General features: G+C 39.3%; 1 protein-coding gene across 2 annotated transcripts in view; it reads right to left on the bottom strand.

Moving 5' to 3' along the window:
- The window catches only part of MYOM1 (myomesin 1), a 171,172-nt gene that overhangs the window by 59,789 nt on the left and 87,745 nt on the right, over positions 1-23,638 (bottom strand). The window contains exons 15-21 of one of the 2 annotated variants that reach the window (XM_069099711.1): positions 14,768-14,951; positions 14,092-14,266; positions 11,810-11,931; positions 9,780-10,121; positions 6,947-7,143; positions 3,819-3,945; positions 1,260-1,444 (exon numbers count right to left, since the gene is read on the bottom strand). In XM_069099711.1, the coding sequence (XP_068955812.1) occupies positions 1,260-1,444; positions 3,819-3,945; positions 6,947-7,143; positions 9,780-10,121; positions 11,810-11,931; positions 14,092-14,266; positions 14,768-14,951 (1,332 nt within the window). The remainder of the gene's footprint in view (positions 1-1,259; positions 1,445-3,818; positions 3,946-6,946; positions 7,144-9,779; positions 10,122-11,809; positions 11,932-14,091; positions 14,267-14,767; positions 14,952-23,638) is intronic. The other variant, XM_069099712.1, reaches the window with a different exon arrangement.

Below are 23,638 nucleotides of genomic sequence, written 5' to 3'. Positions count from 1 at the left end.
ACAATCATTCTCTGATAAAGCATTGGCTAGAGTTCACTATTATCAGAGCATTGTCATCACTTTTCCATATTGCCATTACCAATCAATCAATCAATTGATCATCCCGCAAACATCTATAAAGCACTTCCTATGTGCCATGGACTACATCAAATGTGAGAATACAAAGAAAGGAAAAAAATAGTTCCTTCCCTCAAGGAGCTTACATTCTAGTGGACTAAAATTTAGTGATAAAATATCTACAAAATTGGATGATCCAATAAACTAAAATTCAGCAGGAACAAAAAGGCCCCACAGTATTCAGTATAAAGAAATAACTAACTGATGAAGAATTAAATATTAAATGAAATGAATCAGGGTTGACCCCAGGCCTAATGGTAAATCAGGCAGAGTTTATCTTTGGGACTCTAACCCTCTTTTGCCATTACCATCCTCCTTGCCTTTTACTCTTTCTTTCCCCTCTCATATAAGGTTTTCAATTTAATGTAATCAAAATTAATGCTCTCTAACTCTTGTTTGGTCACAAAATCTTCCCTCCTCCATAAATCTGGCAGGTAAACTATTCCTTGCTCTCCCAGATTGCTTACAGTATCAGCCTTTATACCTAGACCGTACACCCACTTAGACTTTATTTTGGTATACAGTGTAAGATACTGGTCTATGCCCAGTTTCTGCCATACTATTTTCCAGTTTTCCCAGCAGTTTTTGTCAAATAGTGAGTTCTCATCCCAGAAACTGGGGTCTTTGGGTTTATCAAACATTAGATTACTATAGTCATTGATGGCTGTGTCTAGTGTATCTAATCTATTCCATCATATAAGGTTTTCAAAGCACACAGTACCAGTGTCCTCATGCTTCCTCCTTGGTACCTATGACAATCCTTCCCACTCTAGATTTTTTCCTGATTTTTCTTATTCATGCCCATAAACACTTACCTGTCCTGTGTCCCACTCTTCAGGGCCTTGAGAGGAAGTAAATAGAGGGCTTTAAAGGCCAGACAGAAGAGTTTGGACCTGAATACCAGGCAATAGGGAGTATTCACAAATTTTTTCCCCAAATAGTGATGTCACAATATTTTCTCTTTGGGGAAAAGCTGTGTGGTAAAACTCTAAAAGTCCTTTTTGAAAACCTCTATTAGTACTAAGGGTTTGTTTGCATTTCCTTATCCTTTTAAATGAAATTATACTTCATTTAAACTTAATATCATCGTCAGAACTTTTTAACATTTTTAAATACCCTAAAAAAAGTGGTAATGCTTATACCTTCAAGTACGTGTTTGTTATTGGCTTCTCATTCATTCCTCTCCATTGATCATCTTTAGCCTTTGTCTCCTTGAAGTCGACAAAGAAACCAGTAACAGGAGTGCGACCAGAATGGACTGGGTGCTTCCACTGGAGAACCAGGGAGGTTTTCCTGACTTCACTATACTTGAGATCTTGAGGTGGTCCTAGAGAAACCAAGAAATAAACGTGATGAGTCCAGAGAAGAACGATTAGATATATACACAATCTTAAAACCACTGTAGAATTTACAAGAAAACCTTGTATTTCTAAGTGTATTGTCCTCATTTTGATGTCTCTTCCTGACAACAACTCTGATATGAATTGCTAAGCCGCCCCTTTATTGAGGCCATGGAACTAGGGCACCAGGAAATTGTGCCTTGCTCAGGTTGACATGGTAGACCTTATATGAGTCTTTTTTCTGGGCTAATTTTTGGTTCCTTGACTAGTCTATCTCTTGCCAGAAAAATTCAATTTGGTTGTACTGTACTGGCTAATCATATCTTAAATGCAAGCTGGAGCTTCCCCCAAATCTCAAATAAGAAGAAAACAACTCCCTTGACTGCCCATGAAGTGTGGTAGTTTAAAATGGGGAAATATGACTTTATAAGTACTTTGTATTTATGTTGGAAAAAAATGACGCTCGAGTTCTGTCCTGCTGAGTATAGTTCCTTCAGAAAGTCGCAGCAAGGCAGCCTTCTCAGAACATCACCAACGGGGCATTTTCTCTCATCTCTCCGTGGATACCTGTATCATTTAGTGTGCTTGTTCTCACTACATTCTAAATGGGGGTGAGAGGATCTGAATTCAAATCCTAGTTTAGCCACTTCCAATCTGTGGAACCTTGGGCAAGCTGCTTGACTCCTCTAGGCCTGAGTTTCCTCAGGCATAAAATCAGAGTGCTGGGCTAGAATGCTAGGTCACCTTTTGATATACATTCCAACTCTAAATCTCTGATCCTATGAGTCAGGGAGCCAGGTGTGAATCTTGGCTCAAATACTAACTCTAAGACCCTAAGCAAGTCACTTAATTCCATCCCATTCAATTCAATAAACATTTATTAAGTACTTATTGTTTGTCATGTTTCCTCACCAGTTAATATTTACAATCTACTTCAATTTTTTGTTTTAAGAAATGTGCTCTTGGGGGCGGCTAGGTGGTGCAGTGAATAGAGCACTGGCCCTGGAGTCAGGGGGACCTGAGTTCAAATCCAGCCTCAGACACTTAACACATACTAGCTGTAGGACCTTGGGAACCCCAATTGCCCTGCCTTCCCCCTCCAAAAAAAAAAAAAGAAATGTCCTTTGTAAATCTCCAATCCTTGTTATTAGGATCATTTTGACATTATTAGCAAATTATTTCTTTTGTACCAATCAAATCAAATTACAATAATGTCTATTAACCTTGAAGAGAATTGTAAACAAAAAAGTCAAGCATGCTGTGCCATGGTGTTTCTCAGTCCTGCAACAGTTCATGTTGACAGAAGCTTTTTACAGTTTATAAAGCACATTTGTAACAACCACCTGATGAGAAAGATTCTGTCAATATTATCATCCTGGTCTTTTCAAATGAAGGAACAGAGGGTTAGAAAAGTGACGTAACTGGCCCTGAGTCACGTCGTTAATCAATGTCAGAACCTGATCTCAGACTCCTAACTTCTGGCTCAAAGTCCGGTGGCATTTCCACACTATCCTGCCTCCGACATTTCTTTCCTCTTAATAATTACAAACATGAGTCATCCTTGCACACACAGAAACACAGACAGACACACACAAACACCACTTCATTCTTGAAGTTATTGCCTCTGTCCCCTATCTTTGTCATCAATGAAGAAACAGGAAGTCGACATGGTAATGTGGCATTGGAGAAAAAACACCAGCTGTGAACTTGGAAAACCTGCTTTCTAGGCTAGTATCTGTATTGAAGTAAGTCTACGACCTTGAGCAAGTTTCTTTAATCTATAAAATGAGAAGTCACATTGAATGATCTCTTCTAGAGAAGAGAGTCTGCTCTCTGTGACTATGCCATGCTGAACCAAGCCAAGAATGGATGGAAGGGAGCAGCAGAGTTTTCTTTCTCCCCTGTGTTACAGCATTTGCCGGCTGCCTCCTTCGCCTTCTCTCTTTAGCCCTTTGCCCATATCAGAATTCTAGGGTTTTCCTGGTCCACCCCATTCTTTAGCTCTCTTCTGGGATTTGAAGTACTTGGTGACAGACTTTGTAATCAGCAAACAAATTCCTTAGTTCAAGGTCATCTCTATGCACACCAAGAGCACCTCCCACTGAAAGTCATACTGGGAGGCAGCTTCAGAACTATCAACTCAAGATACAGAAAGGGCAAGGAAAGGTGAGCATGTGCTGCTTCCTGAGTGTTTGCTGGTGGAAGCTGCTTTCTGCTTTCCTTTGTACCCTTCTATTTACTCTGCTTATATTAATGAGGAAACATTGAGCCAGGCTACAAACACACTCCTGCCTACCAGATTAGATGCATTTATAGAGGAACTTAAACATGTAAAGAATCTTAAGCAATTTTTTTTTTTACCTGGAACGGCAATGGTCCATTCCTCACATTTAAAGGATGCACTAGCTTGAGAGGGAGTCCCCACCCCTGCAATGTTTACTGCAGCCACTTGGAACTGATAGACCATGTTTTCTTTCAAGTTGCTTATCTGCAAGAATAAGAAAATGACAGACCTCATGTTTTTGTGGTTTAAAACTTTCATTTGTTTATTGTGATAATAAACTCTGTAATTCTAGGCAAGCCACTTAATTTCTCTGAGCCTCAGTTCACTCAGCTGTAAGGGTACCTACCTCACAAGGTTGTTGTGAGGATCAAATGAAATGATATGGGTAAAGCGTTTTGCCAGCCTTTAAGGGCTTAAGTAAATAGGAGTTGTGATGATGATGATATCTTATTACTCCATTCTTACCTCAGAGTAATAATAAGAACTAACATTTACATAACTTCTACTATGTGCCAGGCACTTTGCTAAGAACTTTACAAATATCTCATTTGACCCTCAGAATAACCCTATAAGATGGGTGCTATTACAACCCCCACTTTACAGTTGAGGAAACTGAGGCAAAGGTTAAGTGACTTGCCTGGGGTCACACAGGTAGTAAGCATCTGAGGTTGAGTTTGAACTCAGGTCTTCCTGACTCCAGTCCAGCATTCTATCCACAGAGCCACCAGGTGCCTTGAAAATGGAGAGAATACTAAAGAAGGACACAGGAGACCCAGGCCAGAGTCTCCAGGATTGTCGAGAAAATGAGATAATGTTTGAGAAGACATTTTGGAAAGAAAAGTGCTATAAATACATCAGTTATTTAAAAAGCTATGTAACATTAGGCACCTTGGGCATAAAATAAATGCTTGATAAATGCTGCACACAAGTATTTTTTGATGCTATTGAAAGAAATACTTTGGGGCGGCCAGGTGGCGCAGTGAGTAAGAGCATCGGCCCCAGAGTCGGGAGACCTGGGATTGGTTCTGGCCTCCGATACACAGCACCCACACAAAAATAATAATAACTGGCCGTGTAACCTTGAGCAAGTTACTTAACCCTGATTGCTTTAAAAAAAAAAAAGAAAGAAAGAAATATTTAAGTTTAAGAGGTCCAGTTGCTTATGGCATGGCTGGAAGCAATAAATGCACATTTGTGCTTTCAGTCCTTGTCAGATTCAAATGCCCTGGAAAGGAGTAATGCATTGTGTAGGCACTGGCTAGTAAATGGGGAATAAGGGACACTGTATTCTAATTTAAACAGAGAGGATCTCAGCTAACTCATCTGTAACATGAAGGGACTATACAGTCATCTTCAAGGTACTCTTCAATACTAACAGTCTACAACATTATGATTCTCACCCCACTGATCTACCCAAATAGCCAAAAGCAAACATTCCCAGTTCATTGGACTAGAGGATCATAGATTTAGAGCTGAAGAGGCCTTACAAGACACCAAATTCAATCTCCTTATTTTACAGATGAGGAAACTGAGACCCAGAGAGTTTAAGGTCACACAAGCAGTAAGCATCGAACCAGTGTGCAAACTCATGCCCTCTGACTCTAATGGCTGTCCTCATTTGAATAATGGGTAATACAAGAAACATTATACTGGTCAGTCATGATGGTTGGACTTTAAATATACATGGGAAAACATGAAGGCATAGAACTGATGAAATCTTGTGTCCTGGTATATCCTGGTATGGAAAGATGTGACTAAACTATTTTAGCCGAATGCAGCCTTTATTCGACAGGCCTCAAAACAGACGGGGGGGGGGGGGGGGGGGAGGGGAGAAACCGCAAATGAAAGCAGCATCTTGCGCTTACTTGACACAAGATACATTCGCTTGGGCTGCTAGAGTGTCAGACTAGAACCAAATTCCAAAATATACATTCTAAATATCTGAAAGAAGTGTCCTCTCTTAAGAGAAAGCAATAGTCTTCCCTCTGGAGTAACAAAGGAGAGGGGAATTATTCTCCTCATCCTGCAGAGATAAAGTGACCCGGTATGACATTATTCCATCTCTTCATTTCCCTCGACGTACAATTCACTGATTTAATGAGAGCCAATGACTTAAGAAGGAAGAGACGTCTAAGTGACTCCAGATGATGACTCAGTTTCCATAATCAGCAACCTTGCCCTCTGGGGCAGGGCACAGCCATACTCAACTCTAAGTAGGGGTGCTGGGCTGGTTGGTTTGATTTACCTGTTTTATTTCTTAGTGGGAGGGTTGAATGGGAAAGGGAGGAGAGATCAGGAAGTGACTGTGGCATAAGAAAATAATGCATCATTGAAACTTTAAAAAATAAATTAAATTAAAGATAGTAAGACTCCTTTAATGCAGGCACAGACATCTTAATCTTTCACAGAATCACAGAATTTTAGGGGTGGAAGGCACCTCAGCAACCAACTAGCCTAGTCCATAGCTCAAAATCTGTATCTCCATTACAAGATACAGGTCATTTAGACTGTGTTTGAAAACATCCAGAGAAAAGGAAACCACTGCTTTCTAAGGCAACTCATTCTACTTTTGAATAGCACTTGCTGTTGGGAAGTTTTACGTTATTTCAAGTCTAAATCTGTCTTACAAATATTTAAAGCAGTTATCATAATCCTTGAGACTTCTCAAGAGCTAAACTTCCCCAATTTCTTCAATTAATCCTTATATGGCATGGACTCAAGAACCGTTACCATGCTGGTTTCTCTGTGGATGCTCTCCAGTTTTCTCTGAGACAAGAATATCAAAGGGAGAAGAAGAAAAAAACTCTTCTTGACTCTGTGCTCAAGAAAATTTATAACTAGTACTCTTAGGAAATTGGGAGAGGCTAGAGTTCCATGTGAGTTGGGATTCCTATCAATATTTTGAGAACCAGAAAGAAGATATTAATTTGTACCTTATGCATACAATTCATAATGGATGGTTTAATTAATTTAGGCTGTGTAAGAGGAAATGCGTGTAAGAGGAAATCAGAAAATAAAAATGACCCCTGAATTTCCAAACCACTTCTATTAAATTTGGTACAATCCACACCATTCCTTCCAATCACACTATACAATACAAACCCTGGGCAATAATCCAAGGTTAGGAAATGCGCTGGATCATTAGAATATTGGGTAACTCTTATGACTAACTCCAAGTAAGATAATGTGAGATTGCCCTTCTTACCTTGTATGCCTGGTCACTGACAGCCTTAATGTTGGCCTCCTTCCACTTCCCAGGTACTCCACCAATAACCTCACGATAGTTCACGTAATAGCCAGTAATTTCAGCTCCACCGGTCTTTTCTGGTTGCTTCCATCCCAGAACCATTGAGTCACGGAAACTCTCAAGACAAGTGATGTCATAGGGTGGAGATGGTGTAGCTGTTGCAAGATGAATGTCATATAAATGGACAGAAATCAGTGGACAGAAATACAATATCTATGGATATTATGTTTACTTAATTGGTATTGTTCATAAAGACAGACTGATAATATGAAATGTAAAATGTGATACATAAGAGAGTCATTTTTGTTTGGTTTAGTTTCCAGAAATCAAGCTGACATAATAGAAAATGTGTGTTGTAAGTTCTCAAAAGAGAAAGTCACTATTTTCCCCTTAATTCTCCACCCCCAGGCTCATCATTTTTGTCTGTTTTCATCTTGTTAGCAATCAAACAAGAATAGGAGATAAACACCACCTTTTATCTCTAGTTGTTCATTTTGGTGTTCATGTATTTCTAAATGCATATTATTTCACTGCTCCACCATACTTACCTTCATGAAAGGTAGACATCACAGCCATGGTGATTGGTCTGCAAGTAGAGGACAGCTGATACTGGAGCTCATCATTAAACACTCATCAACAATGTTTCCCCCTCTTCATGGGAAGCAACATTTTTTTAAACAAATATAATCACTATAATTTCTAGCTGGTATGTAATGTTTCTTATAAAGGCAGCTAGGTGGTACAGTGGATGGAGGGCTGGATCTGTAGTCAGGAAGACCTGAGTTCAAATCTGAACTTGTATACTTACTATCTGTGTGACCCTGGACAAGTCACTTCACCTGTGCGTGCCTCCGTTTCCTCAACTGTAAAATGCAGATAATAATAGAACCTACCTCCCAGAGTTGTTGTGAGGATCAAAATGAGTCAATTATAAAGTGCTTTTGCAAACCTTAAAGTGATACATAAATACGGTGATTATAGTCTATCATAGTGGTGGACTCATTTTCAAATGGTTCCCATGATACCATTCAGCTGCTGCACATGCTTCATGTCAAACCTGAATAAAATTCAGAGGGTATTTTAAGGCTTCCCTGATTTAGAGTGCCCTTCCTCACTAACTATCAGTCAGTCATTGAAAATGTACTTTTAGATGATGGTACGTGAGAAAAATCATCTAGACATGAAGGATACTTTTCTTCATATTTAAAAGGATTATGGAAAGCGCCTCCAACACAAGTCTGATTTTGAATTCTAGAAGGCTGTAGCATCAAAGCTCTAGTTCTTTCAGATTGTATAAGATGGGGAAAGTTTTTAGTACATATCTAGCATCTGCAGTGTGTCTGTAGTGCAAAGACCAGCCCATCAAAGCACACAGAGGGACATCACCAGCAAGGTAGCGATGTTGAATTTTTTTTTTTTTGCTACCATAATCCATGAAATTAATAAAAGCACTAAATGGTCCTCATTCTTCCATGATATGCCCCCTTCCACTTCTGCAATGACAATGGTGGAGTAGCAGAAAATGGGACAGAAGATCGTCTATCATCTATAAACATTCATGTAGCTATTGGTACTCCTAACATGTGATCTCTGTACCGTAACCCACCAGTTGACACCCTACTGAAGCAACTGAACCAAATCTGAAGAACATTTCGGTGCCTTTCCAAATATTCAAAGGTCAAGAGGGAAACCTCCACTGTGGATGGATCCTCTATGGGGGGCTCATGGAAAGACATGAATAAGAACTGCACAAAATGAGATAGTGTGGAAGGGCTGAGACCTGCATCAGTGTGTCCTCACTGAAGATATCACAAATCCACCAAAGTACTACAGTAGAGAAGGTAAAAGAGCAGGTCCATTTGGAAGCATTCTGTAGTCTGGGTAACTTTTACCTAGCTAAACTCCATATGCTATTGAAATTTCCAGTTTCTCCCAAACACTATGAACAAGCCAGTAAGATAATAACCAACTATTATAGCATTGGGATTTCAATTTGTGAAAGGTAGAGTACCATATAATGGGAAAATAAATAAATAAAATTAACCCTTCTTTCTTGGCAGCTTTCCAGATTTTCAGCTTACTCTTCCAAGTTTAATACTGGAAAATGTCATATCATGTCTTTAATAAGATATAACAACACAACTGACTTTTAGCTGAAGTATTGGGTAAAAATATGTGCATCAATCATCAAAAGATAATACCTAGGATGACAGCAAAACTTAATCTCATGTAATTCTTCCTTTGTGAACACTTTCTCTTATACAATGAATAGAAATGTTATATAAGAACCCCATGTGGGCCACAAATGACAGTGAAATCATTTCCATTATGATCCTATAGAATGCAAAATTCTTGAGGGCAGTGACTGTTGATTTTGTCTCTTTGTACTCTAGTGCCTAGTGCAGTGATTGGCAGATAGTAGATATTTAATAAGTGCTTATTGAGTGAGTGACTCCTAATACAAATAAAGTTACCAAAGATGTTTCTAAACTACCAAATATTGGACAAAGAATTTGTTGACCTCATTACGCGATGATACTAAAAGTTCTACTGTTGATAAATGTAATGCATAATATACAAGTGAAGGAAATAAATGAAATGGCTTTTATAGCCCATGCATAAACGTGCTCTATATGGAGACCAAAAGATGGATAACCATCAGACTGGGAAAAGAAATTAAACATCGATGAAAATGACAAATGGTTATGGCTTGAACAGAGAGATGAATACATTGATGGAGACCATTGATGGATGGAGACTAGTAGAATGACTTGACTTTACAGGCTCTCACCTACAGCCTTCTTCTTTTTCCCTTCTGCGGATGGCATATGATCCTCCTGAGCTGTTTCACTTACTTCTTTTACTTCTGGTTTCCCCTTATCAGCTCCCTTCTTCGATGCTGGAGCAGGTGCCTGCTTATCCTGAACTTTTTCACTTACTTTACTGACTTCTGTTTTGTCCGGTCTATCAGAGCTACTGGGTGGTGTGTATTGGTTAAATTTATCACCGCTATCAAGCAAAGCAGCTTTCTTAAAGGTTGGTCGGGAGGCTTCATGCATGCCTCCCTTGTAGTCGGTTAGTCCACCAGCTTTATCATTCAGTTCAGGCCACACACCTTGAGACACTCCTCCCCCTACAAGTGCCAGAAAACAACAGAAAACACTTTGAACCAGAAAAGGTTATGGATCTGTCATTATTTAACAGACCAAAAAAAGAAGAACATCAACAACAGAAAGAGACAGAACAGGAGTAATCTCGTTATTACAGAAACCAGAATACATTTGTGTTGGCAAGAGATAGGAATGCCATATGTCTCACACTTTACACCAAAAAATATTCTAACATCTCTATTAACCAAGCAAATAAAGAAATACAGAGAGAACCACAGACAGAACAGGAACAATTTTGATTTTCCAAAGACCAAAGTGCTTTTAAAATATGCAAAACATGTCTCATACATGACACACAAGAAAACATTTACTTTTCTCCATTATTCAACAGGATGAAGAAATGAACATCAAGAGCGCGACAGACAGAAAACAAGCAGCACTGTTTTATGGATGTTAGAATTCACATACGTAAACAAGGAAGGCATTTGGATGGACCTCCCATCCTTACTGGGTTCTGGAGTTCACTGAAGGTAACTGATACTAAATAGGGGATAGGGACTGAACCCGTAATTTCACTGACGTAGGGAACTCCCAGAAGAAGAAATTCTCTCTACCAATATGGCCAGAACTCTCCCTGCAACTTCAAGTCTTTGAGATTTGTCTATAGCACTGAGATATTCAATGAATTGCCCAGGGTCACACAGAAGTATGTCAGAACATCAGAGGCCAGATCTTTTAAAAAAAATTATACCATACTATGCATGGTAATTAAATAATATTCCAAATATCTAATGCTTAGCTAGGTGGTATGGCAGATGGAGCACAGGAGTTACAGTCAAAAAGACCTGTATTTTTAAATCCTGCCTGAAACACTTACTAGCTGTGTGGCCTTATGAAGGTCAAATGAGATAACATATAAAGTATTTTTACAAAACTTCAAATGCCATAGAAAAGTAGCCATTATTCTTAATATATTAACTAATATATTAATAACCAATAAGCATAAATATTTTATATAGTACTGTAATATCCTTTTATCTTTGTAAAAATATATAAAAGATTGGAGGTACATTCAGATAGGATTAGAATGGAGAAAGCATACTAATGAGTGTCAGAAAACAGGTGTTTTAGTTGCTTTAGACTAGAAATACAGGTGGAGATGAAACAGAAATGAGCCAGAAGCTTTACATGACATGCATGGAGTTTTAGAGGACTTAGTGGTGATAACAGTATGTAAGATCAGTAGCATGGAACAGAATGTATGAGGATGGTAGTAGGATCAGGGATGGAAACAGACCAGGATCTTGTGATGATGAAGTGATTTTTTTAGGCAGCAGGATGATGTGTATTATGGATGATATACCATGTCATGGAGTCTGACCAGCCCTCCACAGTTCCCAGGATGAGCATGAAGTTAGAATGGAGTTTCACACAACGATTCATGAGAAACATCTGGGGGAAGCTTGGCCTTGTCAAGATGAAAAGGCTACAGGTACACAGAAACTGCATAAGTGATGGAAGGTCTGCATGATGACAGCTATGAAGTGTTAGAAGTCACCTAGAGCAAAGGACCCCCTGAGGATGGTACCATTAGGCTATACAAGAAGTTTAAAATATCATTTCTGGAAGGGAAAGAAACACCTTACTTTATTCATTAGAAATACTGAAATTCATTTTCTCCTACTGACTTAAACACAGATAGAAGACCTACCAATAGCAGCTTTCACTTCAATTGCTTCTGAATCCTGTGAATATTCACTAAGTCCAGCTGCATTCACAGCTCTGACTCGGAAAATATAACTCTGACCATTAAGAAGTCCATGGCAGATAAACCTAAAAGAAGAAGCAAAAAAAGGAGTTCTTTTTCTTTTCCCCTAAAAAACTGATAGAGAAAAAGCTGAATTAGATGGGTTTCTAATCTAACTTAATGCTTCTGATCTTGGGGAATGTATTATTTTTTTTTTAACTAGGTTGTGTTTGGGTTTGAGATAATGAGGAAGTGAGGGCCCTCGGTGGCATAGTGAAGACGGCACTGGGCCCAGAGTCAAGAAGATATGAGTTCAAAATCTTCCCTCAGACACTTAACCAGCCATGTGACCCTGGGCAAATAATTTAATCTCTGTTTGCCTCACTTTCCCCATTTGTAAAATGGTGAAGACAATAACCCTTAAGCCCAGGGTTGCCGTAAGGATCACAACAGTGCCTGGCAAGTAGTATGTATTATACAAATGTCTGCTGTTATTATTGCCATTATCCTGACTCATTCAAAAATAGGGAAAACAATAGAAGTTATCGGCTGTTTGTTCATAACACCAAGGTACGGTCTCTGCTGTCTCTGGGCATCTCGTGTGAAATCCAATAACCAGGAAGTAACACTGAGGCCTGAAAATGTGATTTTAGAAAATGAATTCCAAAACAACAAGTTCTACTTTAAAGGGACATCTCCTGTGCTGACATTTGTCTCCACTAAGCTAGAATAACCAGGAAAGCTCCACCAAGAACTGAAAATGGGATGACAAAAAATGGATTTCAGAATCGTCGCTATGACTTCACACTATCACTTGCTGTGACATTTAGATAAAGGAGTCGGTAATGAGCTACAAGGTCCTTGGGCAGCTTCCTACTTATCACATTTCCACTCCATTAGGTTAGAAATAGTTATTCTATGAATCACTGTAACATTCTATCCCATTGGTAAGGGCTGTCAAAGCAGAGGAAATAACAGCTGTCTGCTAATGATCATTACTATTAAGAATATTAAGGTTGTAAAATATTTATTACAAGAACCTATAACCTAGCCCTTGAGAGGCCAATGTGTCAACCTCACCAGGAATAGAATGCACCTGAAAAGGCACTGCCTGGGGTGGTTGTTTCAACACAGATGCAGCAAAATTTGGGAGAAGAGAAAGAAAAAAATATAATCAGGAAATAGTGCCCTTGATCCAGGCTAAAGTGAATTCACTGCAAAAGTGTTAGTTAACGACTCTGTCTTCTCATCCAATTTACTTCTATTCTCTAGGGCCTAGTAATCTGAAAAAGAACTAACCTATCCCTGATGGCACCCTCCTTACTCAAAGCTGGTCCAAGATAGAAGTAGACCCTCTGAGAGAGTGGAATGTTGCTTAAGCCTACCTCAATTTAGTCCTGAACCTTCAATCCTGAGGGTTTTCTCTAGGAAATGGAGAGCATTGGTAAAATAGATGCAATAATAATAGCTGATGGTAGCTCATTATAAACGCTTTCTCCTGATTCTCAGAATAGTACTGTGAATAGGTACCTGAGATATTATCATATTCATTCTACATATCGGCAAACCGAGGCCCAGAGTGGTTAAATGGTTTGCTCAGGGTCACACAGCTAGAAAGTGTCGGAGGCAGGATTTGAACAAGCTCTCTTCTGACTACGAAGTTCTGTTCTCTTTCCACTAAACCAACTGCCTCTGTAAGTCACAATAAAAAATATTTACACAGCACAGAAACTAACAAAAAGCTAAGTTATGCCATCCCAGCAGATGTTATCCCACTGGTTTTAATTATGTTGATGTTTAGAATCTTAAAAAGGTTATTACTTTCCTTTTCTGTTCAAATTGTATATGCAATCCTGCATAATCTATGTTGTTTGGCACCAACTGAGTCTTTATGTCTCAAAGACATATATTGGTTATTGTATAAAGAGAGGGAATGTAAAAGGCAGAGAGAGACAGAGAGACAGAGATGGGGCGGGGGAGGGAAGGAGGGAGGGAGGAAGAGAAGAATCAGAAAGATAATTTTGATTAAGCTGTCAAATACTTGACACGGTGGGTACAAAAAAACATTGTTTATAACATTTCAAGGAGCCGTAGTCCATTTGTAAATAAATCATATTTATCTTTGAATTTTTGTAAATGCCTAATAAGTTTAAGTGTCTTATTTATTTCCCTCATTCTTGTTAGTGGCAGAGCCCTACTGCAGGATCGCCAGCACCTGCCACATCCCACACGCTTCCTTCTGTTACCGTGAGCCTTTCACCGGGTTGTTGTTGCAGGGTGCCCACTGATTAGATCCGACAATGCTTGACTCGATGTAGTATCCAACCAACTCTTTAGCATCTTTTGATTCCTCCCAAGTAACAACCACCGAAGTATCCGTATTCCGGCTTGGAATGATTCGACCAGGGGCTTTGGGAATATCTGACAAGGAAAAGTAGGTTATTGATTGTTTGAAATCAAGTCTGAATTTCAGAAGACAAAACAATGAAATGCTTGTCTGGTGTAGCTATAGGCATCATTTTGGATTCCATTTAGTGAGAAATATGTGAATATTATTACCTCTGGTGAGTTAGACACATCTCAAATGGCTCTTAAAATCAATGGTCTGAACTCAGATTTTTAAAAAATGAATGTTATGGGGCGGCTAGGTGGCACAGTGAATACAGCACCGGCCCTGGAGTCAGGAGGACCTGAGCTCAAATCCGACCTCAGACACTTAACACAAAAACTAGCCCTGTGACCTCAAGGAAGTCATTAACCCCAATTGCCCTCCAAAAATAAAAAAACGAAAAAAAAGAAAGTTAAAAATGTTATATGTAATTTGGAACTATTTAATGAAATAAATAAAAATATATTTAAAATGAAAAAAATAAAATGCTATTTCAAAGTTGTCATAAAACGCATACTTGACTATGTACTTACCAAGTTTGTCCCCAACCACAGTAACATCAGTTGCCTCTGAGGGCTCACCAACTCCTGCTGAGTTAGAGCATCGAACTCGGAAACGGTAGGATTTCCCTTCAGCCAAATCAAACAGGGCAAATCGAGGAGACTTTACAGGGATCTCTGTGTTAACTCTCTGCCAGTTCTCTGTGTCTGCCACACACTGCATTCAGAGGAACAAAAGCTTTCAGAAAAGGGAAGATCTCAACTGAGATTTGAGGCCCAGGTGAGCTGTGCCACAGGGCTTTACCATGGGCTATTTATTGCTCATGTAAAATCAGAATGGGATCTGGAAGGAGTGGATAGAACACTCAATTTGGAGTCAGGAAGACCTGAGTCAGAATCCTGCTTCGGGAAGTAACTGTGTTACCCCAAGAGAGTGTCTTACCCTCTCTGGGCCTATTTTCCTCACACCTATAAAATGAAGGGGTTGGATCTATGATCTCTAAATTTGTGATCCTCTGAGATGTCAGAGAGAGCCAGAGGCAGAGGCAGAAAGAGACAGAGAGACACACAGAGATAGAGAAGCAGAGACAGCTGGACTGGAGGCAAATAGGGTCCTGAGAGGCAGCGCTCTTGACTTGTTCCATAGCTCCGTGCCTGTCACTAGGTACCTGATAAATACTTGCTGATCACCATTGTGCCTCTGGGACTCTGTAAGTCACTTCGTTTCTTCATAATGTCACAATTACTAGTACTCTCCATTGCCATGGATCACAGATCCTTTGTCTTTTAATGGATGGTTTTATAAGTTGCTGTGGCTGGAAAAACTTAGTACCTCAAGGCCAGACTTGTTAGAATGAGCCTATTCCACCATACTTAGCGATGCCAGTCCTTGGAGGACAAGCATGAAATCCATTGCTGAGATCACAGCATGCTTAAAGCCAGAGCAGCCGGGTGGCTCAGTGGAGAGAGCACTGGGCCTGGAGTCAGGAAGACTTGAGTTCAAATCTGGCCTCAGATACTTGCTAGCTGTGTGACCCTAGGCAAGTCACTTAACTACTGTTTGCCTCAGTTTCTTCAACTATTAAATGGGAATAATAATAGCACCTACTCCCCAGGGTTGTGAGGCTTAAATGAGATAATAACTGTAAAGCATTTACTTAGCACAATCCTTGGTACATGGTAAGCACTATATAAATGTTAGCTCTTATCATTAACATTTGGGCCAGAGTTAGAGGCAGCTAGGTGGCTCAGCAGATAATGGCCATGGGCTGGAGTCAGGAAGACCTGAAGTCAAATCTGGCCTCAGACACTTGCTAGCTGTGTGACCCAGGGCAAGTCCCTTAACCGCTGTTTGCCTTAATCCATTGACAAAGGAAATGGCAAACCACTCCAGTATCTTTGCCAAGAAAATCCCATGGACAGTATTGGCCTGATAATGGTCCACGGGGTCATGAAGAGATGGACATGACTGAACAGTGAACAACAGGACCAGATTCAGCTGGTGAGGACAGTTCAGTTAGGGATACAATAGTGAGTGACCCATCTCTCACAGGATCCAAGCATGGAAGACTGTGATGAAGGTGGAGGAATGATGCCCAACTGGGAGAGGAAGCTCATGCCCATGGAGAGAAAACACGTCCTTAGATGCTGGTGTTCTTTAAAGGAAATGAAAGTAAAGCCCTGGTCACACCTTGCTTGTTATGGGTCTACTTGAAGCCTTTCCAGTTTGGTAGGACTTACCAAGGCTTGTGCTCTCCTGACACAGTCTTCTAGGACAACTATAAAATAACCTTAGGGAAGGTCTCTATGAGTATGTGTGTGTGTGTGTGTGTGTGTGTGTGTGTGTATGTATATGGAAAAATAATATCTGTATCCTCATGAAGTGCTGAGATTTATTTTAAGGACAGGGCTGTGCTTTATACTTCCTTATATTTCCTTGGGCAGTTAGATGGTGCACTGGATAGAGCACTGGACCAGAAATCAGGAAGACTCATGTTTGTGACTTCAAATCTGACCTTAGGTACTGACAAATGCAAGCCAGGCCAATCTCTTTGCAAAGAAAACCCAAATGGGATCACAAAGAATTGGATAGCACTGAAAAATGACTGAACAACAACAAAAATTCTCTTATTTTTCTTCTCCAATCCCCACCCCTCCCCTAGCATGTAACATAGTACTAAGCATAGATGGTTTGTAATTATCTGTTGAATTGAACTGAACTAGTCCACTTCATTGTCCTACAAGAACGTTGTATGACCTAGAGATCTTTGGATGAAAAGTGCTATGTAAATGAAAAGGATTACTGTTATTTGTACTTTTATCAGTACTAACAGGTACCCGAAAGGCTCGAGGATTATCCTCTCCTTCCCTCTTCCATTTTCATTATGCCCAGGTTTTACAAATACTAAAATTCAGGAAGATTTAGGTTTGGAGCATTATAAGTAACATCAGTTTGATTCATGGGAAGAATGGATAACAATAAATAAGATGTGAGTTCAGAACATTCCTGTACCCTGAAAACTCTGGCCCCTAATAGATGGCTGTGATCTAGAATTCTATACCTTAGATTTTCCCTTCATTTTAAGCCTTTGATATGCCTGGGCAACACTTTATATTGTTATGAATCACATACCTTAGAGTGATAAATGAATTGAGCTAGCATAGATTATATGCTACCTCCTTGTACTTTTTTCTTGGGGGGGGGGTGAGATTATGAAGCAGAGGCACAGACAGAGAAATCGAGAAAATTAAGAGAATATTACAGGAAGCTGGGATATGTTAGTGTTTATATAGGACTTGTAGGTTGAAAAGTGCTTTAGACCCATTTAAACCATTTGGCAATGGAAAAACCCTGTTTTTAAGATATGATAATAGTCCTTTCTGGAAAAATCTCAATTTAAATTAGTTCAAGAGTCTACAGTCAAAGCATATGTAGGTACCTGATATGTGATCTTCTAGTAATGGCAAACAAACAAAAGTTATTATTCTAAGCGCCTACTAAAAGTTACGGTAAATATTTGACAGCTAGGTGGTACAGAGGAGAGAGTGCTGTACCTGGAGTCAGGAAGACCAGAGTTCCAATCTAACTTTAGACATTTACCCTGGGCAAGTCACTTGACCCTGTTTGCCTCAGTTTCCTCATCTGTAAAATGAGCTGGAGAAAGAGATGGCAAATCACTCCAGTCTCTTTGCCAAGAAAACCCCAAAGGGAGTCACAAAGAATTGGACATGACTAAAAACCACAACAACATGTTTTGTGAGGAAGATATGCAAATACGCTCAAGCTTTGGTCTGATCCTTAAAGAATGGTCTATGACAGGGGTGGGGAACTTTTGATCTCAAAGCCACATGTGGCCCTCTAGGTCCTCAAATGGGGCCCTCTGACTGAATCCAAACTTGACAGAACAAATCCCCTTAATAAAAGGATTTGTTCTGTAAAACTTGAACTTCGTCAAAAGGCTGCATCCAAGGACCTAGAAGGCCACAGTTTCCCCACCCTTGCTCTATGATCAAAACACTATACAGACAAATGAAATATGAGAGTTCATCTAGGGGTCTCTTCCTTCTTCCCCCACCTTCTCACCTCTTATTCCTCCTAATGAATCAAGTTCACAAAGGGAATATGTGTTGGAGAACCTGGAGAATGTACAGTTTCCTTTCTATTTAAAAAAGTGTCTAGTGTATGACAAAAGCAATTGAACTTGGAGTTAAGAGAAATATCGGTTCAAATCTCAGACACTAGTTGTGGGATCCTGGGCAAGTCTCTTATCTTTCTGGGCTTCAGTTTCCTTGTCATTTATAAAATGGAGGTAATAATAGTACTTATTTGTTGCACAAATCAGAGATAATATATATGAAACACATTATAAACCTTATAGCACTATATACATGTTAACTATTATTATTAAAATCATTATAAAATACATCCACATGAAATACCTAAAATGCAATACAACAGCAAGTTCATATACTGGGTGTTTTAAAATACTGACTCTTGTCTATTCAATCTTCCATGTACTCTATCACTTGCTCACCAGACTACAGTATGGTTACTCTATGACCTTAAACACTTAGGATGATCATCACCACCAAGACATCTTATGTTAACCTTGTCACTGGTCAGATAGCCTGGAGTCTTCTCCTGTAACTTGTTACTACTTTTGTGTGCTTTACTGAGCTTTATATCTGTGATAGAGGAGCTGAATATTCTCTTGATGCTCCAAAAGGCATTTACAAATCAAAATGTTGGGAGTGAGGGAAAGAGGGAAGGAAGAACAATCTCCATAGATCAGGTAAAAAAAAAACATTTTTCTTAAGAAAAGTCAATAGATCAAGAGTGTTCATTGGAAATGTTTTTAGACTCAGGGCTCAGGAAGATGAGCTGACATTTGGACAGTGCTATGTAAACATATTCAAGAGCCATTCCTCTGTATTCTGTCTCCCTTGATGAGTTATAAGAATCCTTAAGATTAGGGGTCATATCTTCTAACTCTGTTGTATTCCCCCTAAGACACTTAGTATAGTGCTCAAGCCATGATATATTCTCCACAGATGTTGATATTATCAAGTGACTTTTCTATCCCAACAGGTGTGGGGATAAAAGAGCATTCTGATCTCTACCATGGGCTCAACTATGCTTTGATACAGGGAAGTTATAAAAACGGATGGAGGAAATAGAGCAGATGTGGACAAAGCAGATCAGATGCCCAAGTTGATGTCATCTGAAAGAATAGACTCTAGCAAATTAGTAACAGATTGTTACTAGGTTGCTGGTATAGAAAAAGAAGAAATGAAATATTGTGGTGACCATGGGTGTCAACAAGTGTGTCAGGTGTGCCCACTGAGAATTTGTCTCCAAAAAAATTAATATTTTTTCACTTTTGTTTGTATTTTAAAATAATATTTAGTTAATTTTAAAAATTGTTTAGTTAAGTTTTAGGGTTTTTTTTTAAAGTTTCACGATTAAAAATAATATCTTTTATAATTGAGTAGCCTATAAGTATTCACATTTTTAAAAGTTCCCTTGGTGCACATGCTAATAAGTTGTGCTATGCATGAATATGACTATCAACATTAGAAACAATAAATATAAATGTTTTTGTAAATATAGAACCCTTTCCTTTTTTTTGATCTCTTTGGAACAGAGGTCTAGTGGAAATATAGCTGCATCAGAAGGCATTGACTATTTTGTGACTTTTTTGTGTATAATTCCAAATTGCTTTGCAGAAATTCGACCCATTCACAGCTTCACCAACTGTGCATCAATATGCCTGTTTTCCCACAGCTCCTCCAACATTTGTCATTTTCTTTTTTTTTAATTTTAGTATATAAATTTAATGAGATACTATTGTGCTATAAGAAATGGGGGGGGGGGCGCGGCTAGGTGGCACAGTGAGTAAAGCGCTGGCCCCAGAGTCAGGAGGTTCTAAGTTTGGTTCCAGCCTCAGACACTTAACACCCACACACACACACACACAAAACTAGCTGTGTAACCTTGGGCAAGTTACTTAACCCCAATTGCCCTCCAAAAGGCAAAAAAAAAAAGAAAGAAATGAGGGGAAAGATGGTTTCAAAGAGATGTAGAAAGATTTGTGTAAACTGATATAGAGTGAAGTGAGCAGAATCAAAAGAATTATTTAAATCATGACATCAATATTATAAAAATGTATAATTTTGAAAGACTTAAGGACTCTGATCAACTATATAATCAACCATGGTTCCAGAGTACTGATGAAGAATGATATATACCTCATGACAGAGAGATGATGGACTAATATGCAGAATAAGTAATACACTTTTGAACATGACCAATGTGGGAATATGTTTTGCTTAGCTATCTTTATGTGTTACAGGGGTCCCTTTCTTCTCCTCTCCCTTCTTTCCTTCCCTCCCTCCCTCCTTCCTTCTTTCCTTTTTTCCTTCTTTCCTTTCTTTTCAGTGGTTAAAAGGAGATGGGAGGAAAAAAGGAATGCTTAACTGAAAAAATAATTTTTAAAGGAACTAATAAATATGAAGAATAGAGAAGTGCAGAAAGCCTTATGTAAACTGAAACAAAGTAAAGCCAACAGGGGCAGCTAGGTGGTGCAGTGAACAGAGAACCCATCCTGGAGTCAGGATGACCTGCGTTCAAATCCAACTTAAGAAACTTGACACACTTACTAGCTGTATGACCTTGGGCAAATCACTTAACCCCAATTGCCTTGCCTTCCCCCCTCCAAAAAAAGAAAACAAAACCAGAATCAGGAAGACAACATCTATATACATAACAACTATAATCTCATATCTTCCTCTCACAGATTAATTTTCATCTACTCTGTATACATCTTATTCCTAATAATTATTTACATATTTTTTTGTATTGCCAGTGCTTAGCATAGTAAGCACTTAATAAATGCTTGTTGACTAACTGAATATAAATTGAAAGAATAGAAAACAAAGAAAGGAAGGAAGGAAAGGAAAGGGAAGGGAAGGGAAGGGAAGGGAAGGGAAGGAAAGGGAAGGGAAGGGACGGGAAGGGAAGGGAAGGAAGAAAAGAAAAAAGGGAAGAAAGACGATGGACTCTGTATAAGCATAATAGTTGAGTCTGGCCCTGATGAAGACTTGAGAAGATGCACCTCTCTCCCCTACTTCACAAAGATGGGGGACTATGGGTGTCAATCATTATATATACTGTTTTAATCTATTGATGTTTTGGTTAATTTTGCTGGTCTAACTTTTTTCCCTTTTATTCTTTGTATTGAGGTATGGTACTCTGGAAAGAGGAGGAAGGGAAGGACCTAGAGATATATCTGAAGGTCATATAGATGATACAAGCACAAAAGATATTTCAAAAAAGATAGCAATGACCATGCTCAGGGTTTCTCAGAACTCTGTTCTTACCATGTTTCCCCGATAATAAGACCTATCCCGAAAATAAGCCCTCCCCTTACTGTGTAAGATTCCTCTAAAATAAGCCCTCCCCCCAAAATAAGCCCTATTGAGATTGCTACTGTAGTGAAGGTGATCCCCTGTGCTACACGCTACATTACGGTACCCTCTGTATGCACCGTCCCCCCCCCCCCCGGTGAAACGCACGCTGTGCTCCGAGCTGCATCCAATCAGAGCTGCAGCAGTGAGCACGTCATCCTGTTCTTTATTGAATAAAGGTACATTTTTTTTGTTCACATTTACCTGTTTATTAAAATTGCTGTCAATGTTCAATTGGAGTGTTCAGGAATTTATAGATAGGAAGACCAGTTGTTATCTGTTCTTGTTGTTGTGTTTAACCAATTAGTCGTGTCCAACTCTATGTGACCCCATTTGGAGTTTTCTTGGCAAAGATACTAGAGTGGTTTGCTATTTCCTCCTCCAGCTCATTTTACAGATGAGGAAACTGAGGCAAACAGGGTTAAGTGACTTGCCCACGGTCACACAGCTAGATTTGAATGAAGATGAATCTTCCTGACTCCAGGCCTGGCACTCTATTCACTGTGCTACCTAGCTGCTCTTAGGGGTCTATTACAGTCATTTAAATCTGTGAGAACTCTAGTAGGTAGCAACAGTCTATGTGGGTGTATGGAAACATGCAAATTGGGTGACAATTATACATTATTAACATACAGATGTTCTTTCTGCTCTCTCACTACCATACACCTTCACATACTAATGAAGATAAAACCTTAGAGTCATAGGCTTCCCTTTATTAACTCTTTTCTTTGGCCCTTAATATCTAGTATTCCTTCACTCCCAACGCTGACCTCAACCCTACGGAAATGAGGCCACAACATTCTTGTTGTAACCCTTTCTCCAGCTTCCAACAATGGAAAAGCCATGGGCTGACACATAAACTCCTCAAGCTGAAGACTTTAGACCTGTGAGATTAGACAGAACACATGCAGCAGACATAATTGGGTCAGATTTCAGGACCTTCTGAGAGCCTTTATGGACTAATGGGAATAAGTGAGTAGTTTTAGAAGCAGGAGCCAGCTGTCCTACCTAAGAGAAGCACAGTGAATTTCCCAGATAGTCTGCACTAGGTAGTAGACCTTTCAGGATTTCTGATAGAAATCAGATTCTCTGGGGTGTCTCCTTAGACTGGGCCAAGGTACTGTTTGTGTAGGGGGTGTATTTCTTAAGATGTGGCTCCAGGGTCTCTGAGTAACTCTTCTCTAGCAACTGCCTTCACTGGGACATTTCCAGTACAGTCAAGAGTCTTTCCAGGATCACACAGCCATTATCCTCCATCGCTTCCTGCTTCACCCCTGCTCCGACTTCCAACCTTGGAAGTCATTTGCCTGACTCTGTTGTTATTTGTTCCCAACCAGCTGATCTGGGTCATGTCACACAGGACATCTTTCAGTAATAGAGGCTGCTAGGGAAATATTTCCCAGGGTCTTTGAGGTTGTACCAGCAGTAGACACGTCTCCTACATCTATAGTGACCCAACTATCAGGATAAGCCACAGGCTGGATTATTGCATTTCTCATTGGGAATTGATACCCTATTGGACAAAGTAAAGGGAACTCAAGGGAACTTTTGAAACAACTTTGTGCTCTGAAATTTCTGGTCGTTATTTCATTGTCTTCTTGTTGTTCAGTGGTTTCAGCTACATCCAACATTTTTGTAGCTTTCAAATTTATGGTAAGAATTATATTAGCAATTTATGGGAGTAATTTTCTTTCTAATACCAATACCTGCCACAGGACCCTGAATGTGGATGGGGCTCATTAAATGCTTCTTGAATCATATTGTATCATATTACATTTATATTTTTATAATAAGGATGTAAGTTTCCCATGTGCTTATTATGATGAAGATAGAAGTTTTCCATGTGCTAGTGCTTATTAAATTTCTCTCTCTTTCTCTTAAACAGAATTCATTATTTATTCACAAGGGTTTTAACCTGCCAATCATCCCTTTATCAAT

Source organism: Petaurus breviceps, unplaced genomic scaffold, assembly GCF_028583685.1.
Source record: "Petaurus breviceps papuanus isolate PSGF00001 unplaced genomic scaffold, PetGlider_PUasm1.0 38, whole genome shotgun sequence".
Taxonomy (NCBI): domain Eukaryota; kingdom Metazoa; phylum Chordata; class Mammalia; order Diprotodontia; family Petauridae; genus Petaurus; species Petaurus breviceps.
Note: the sequence above shows the minus strand (reverse complement) of the source record. Positions and strands in the feature narration are given on the sequence as shown.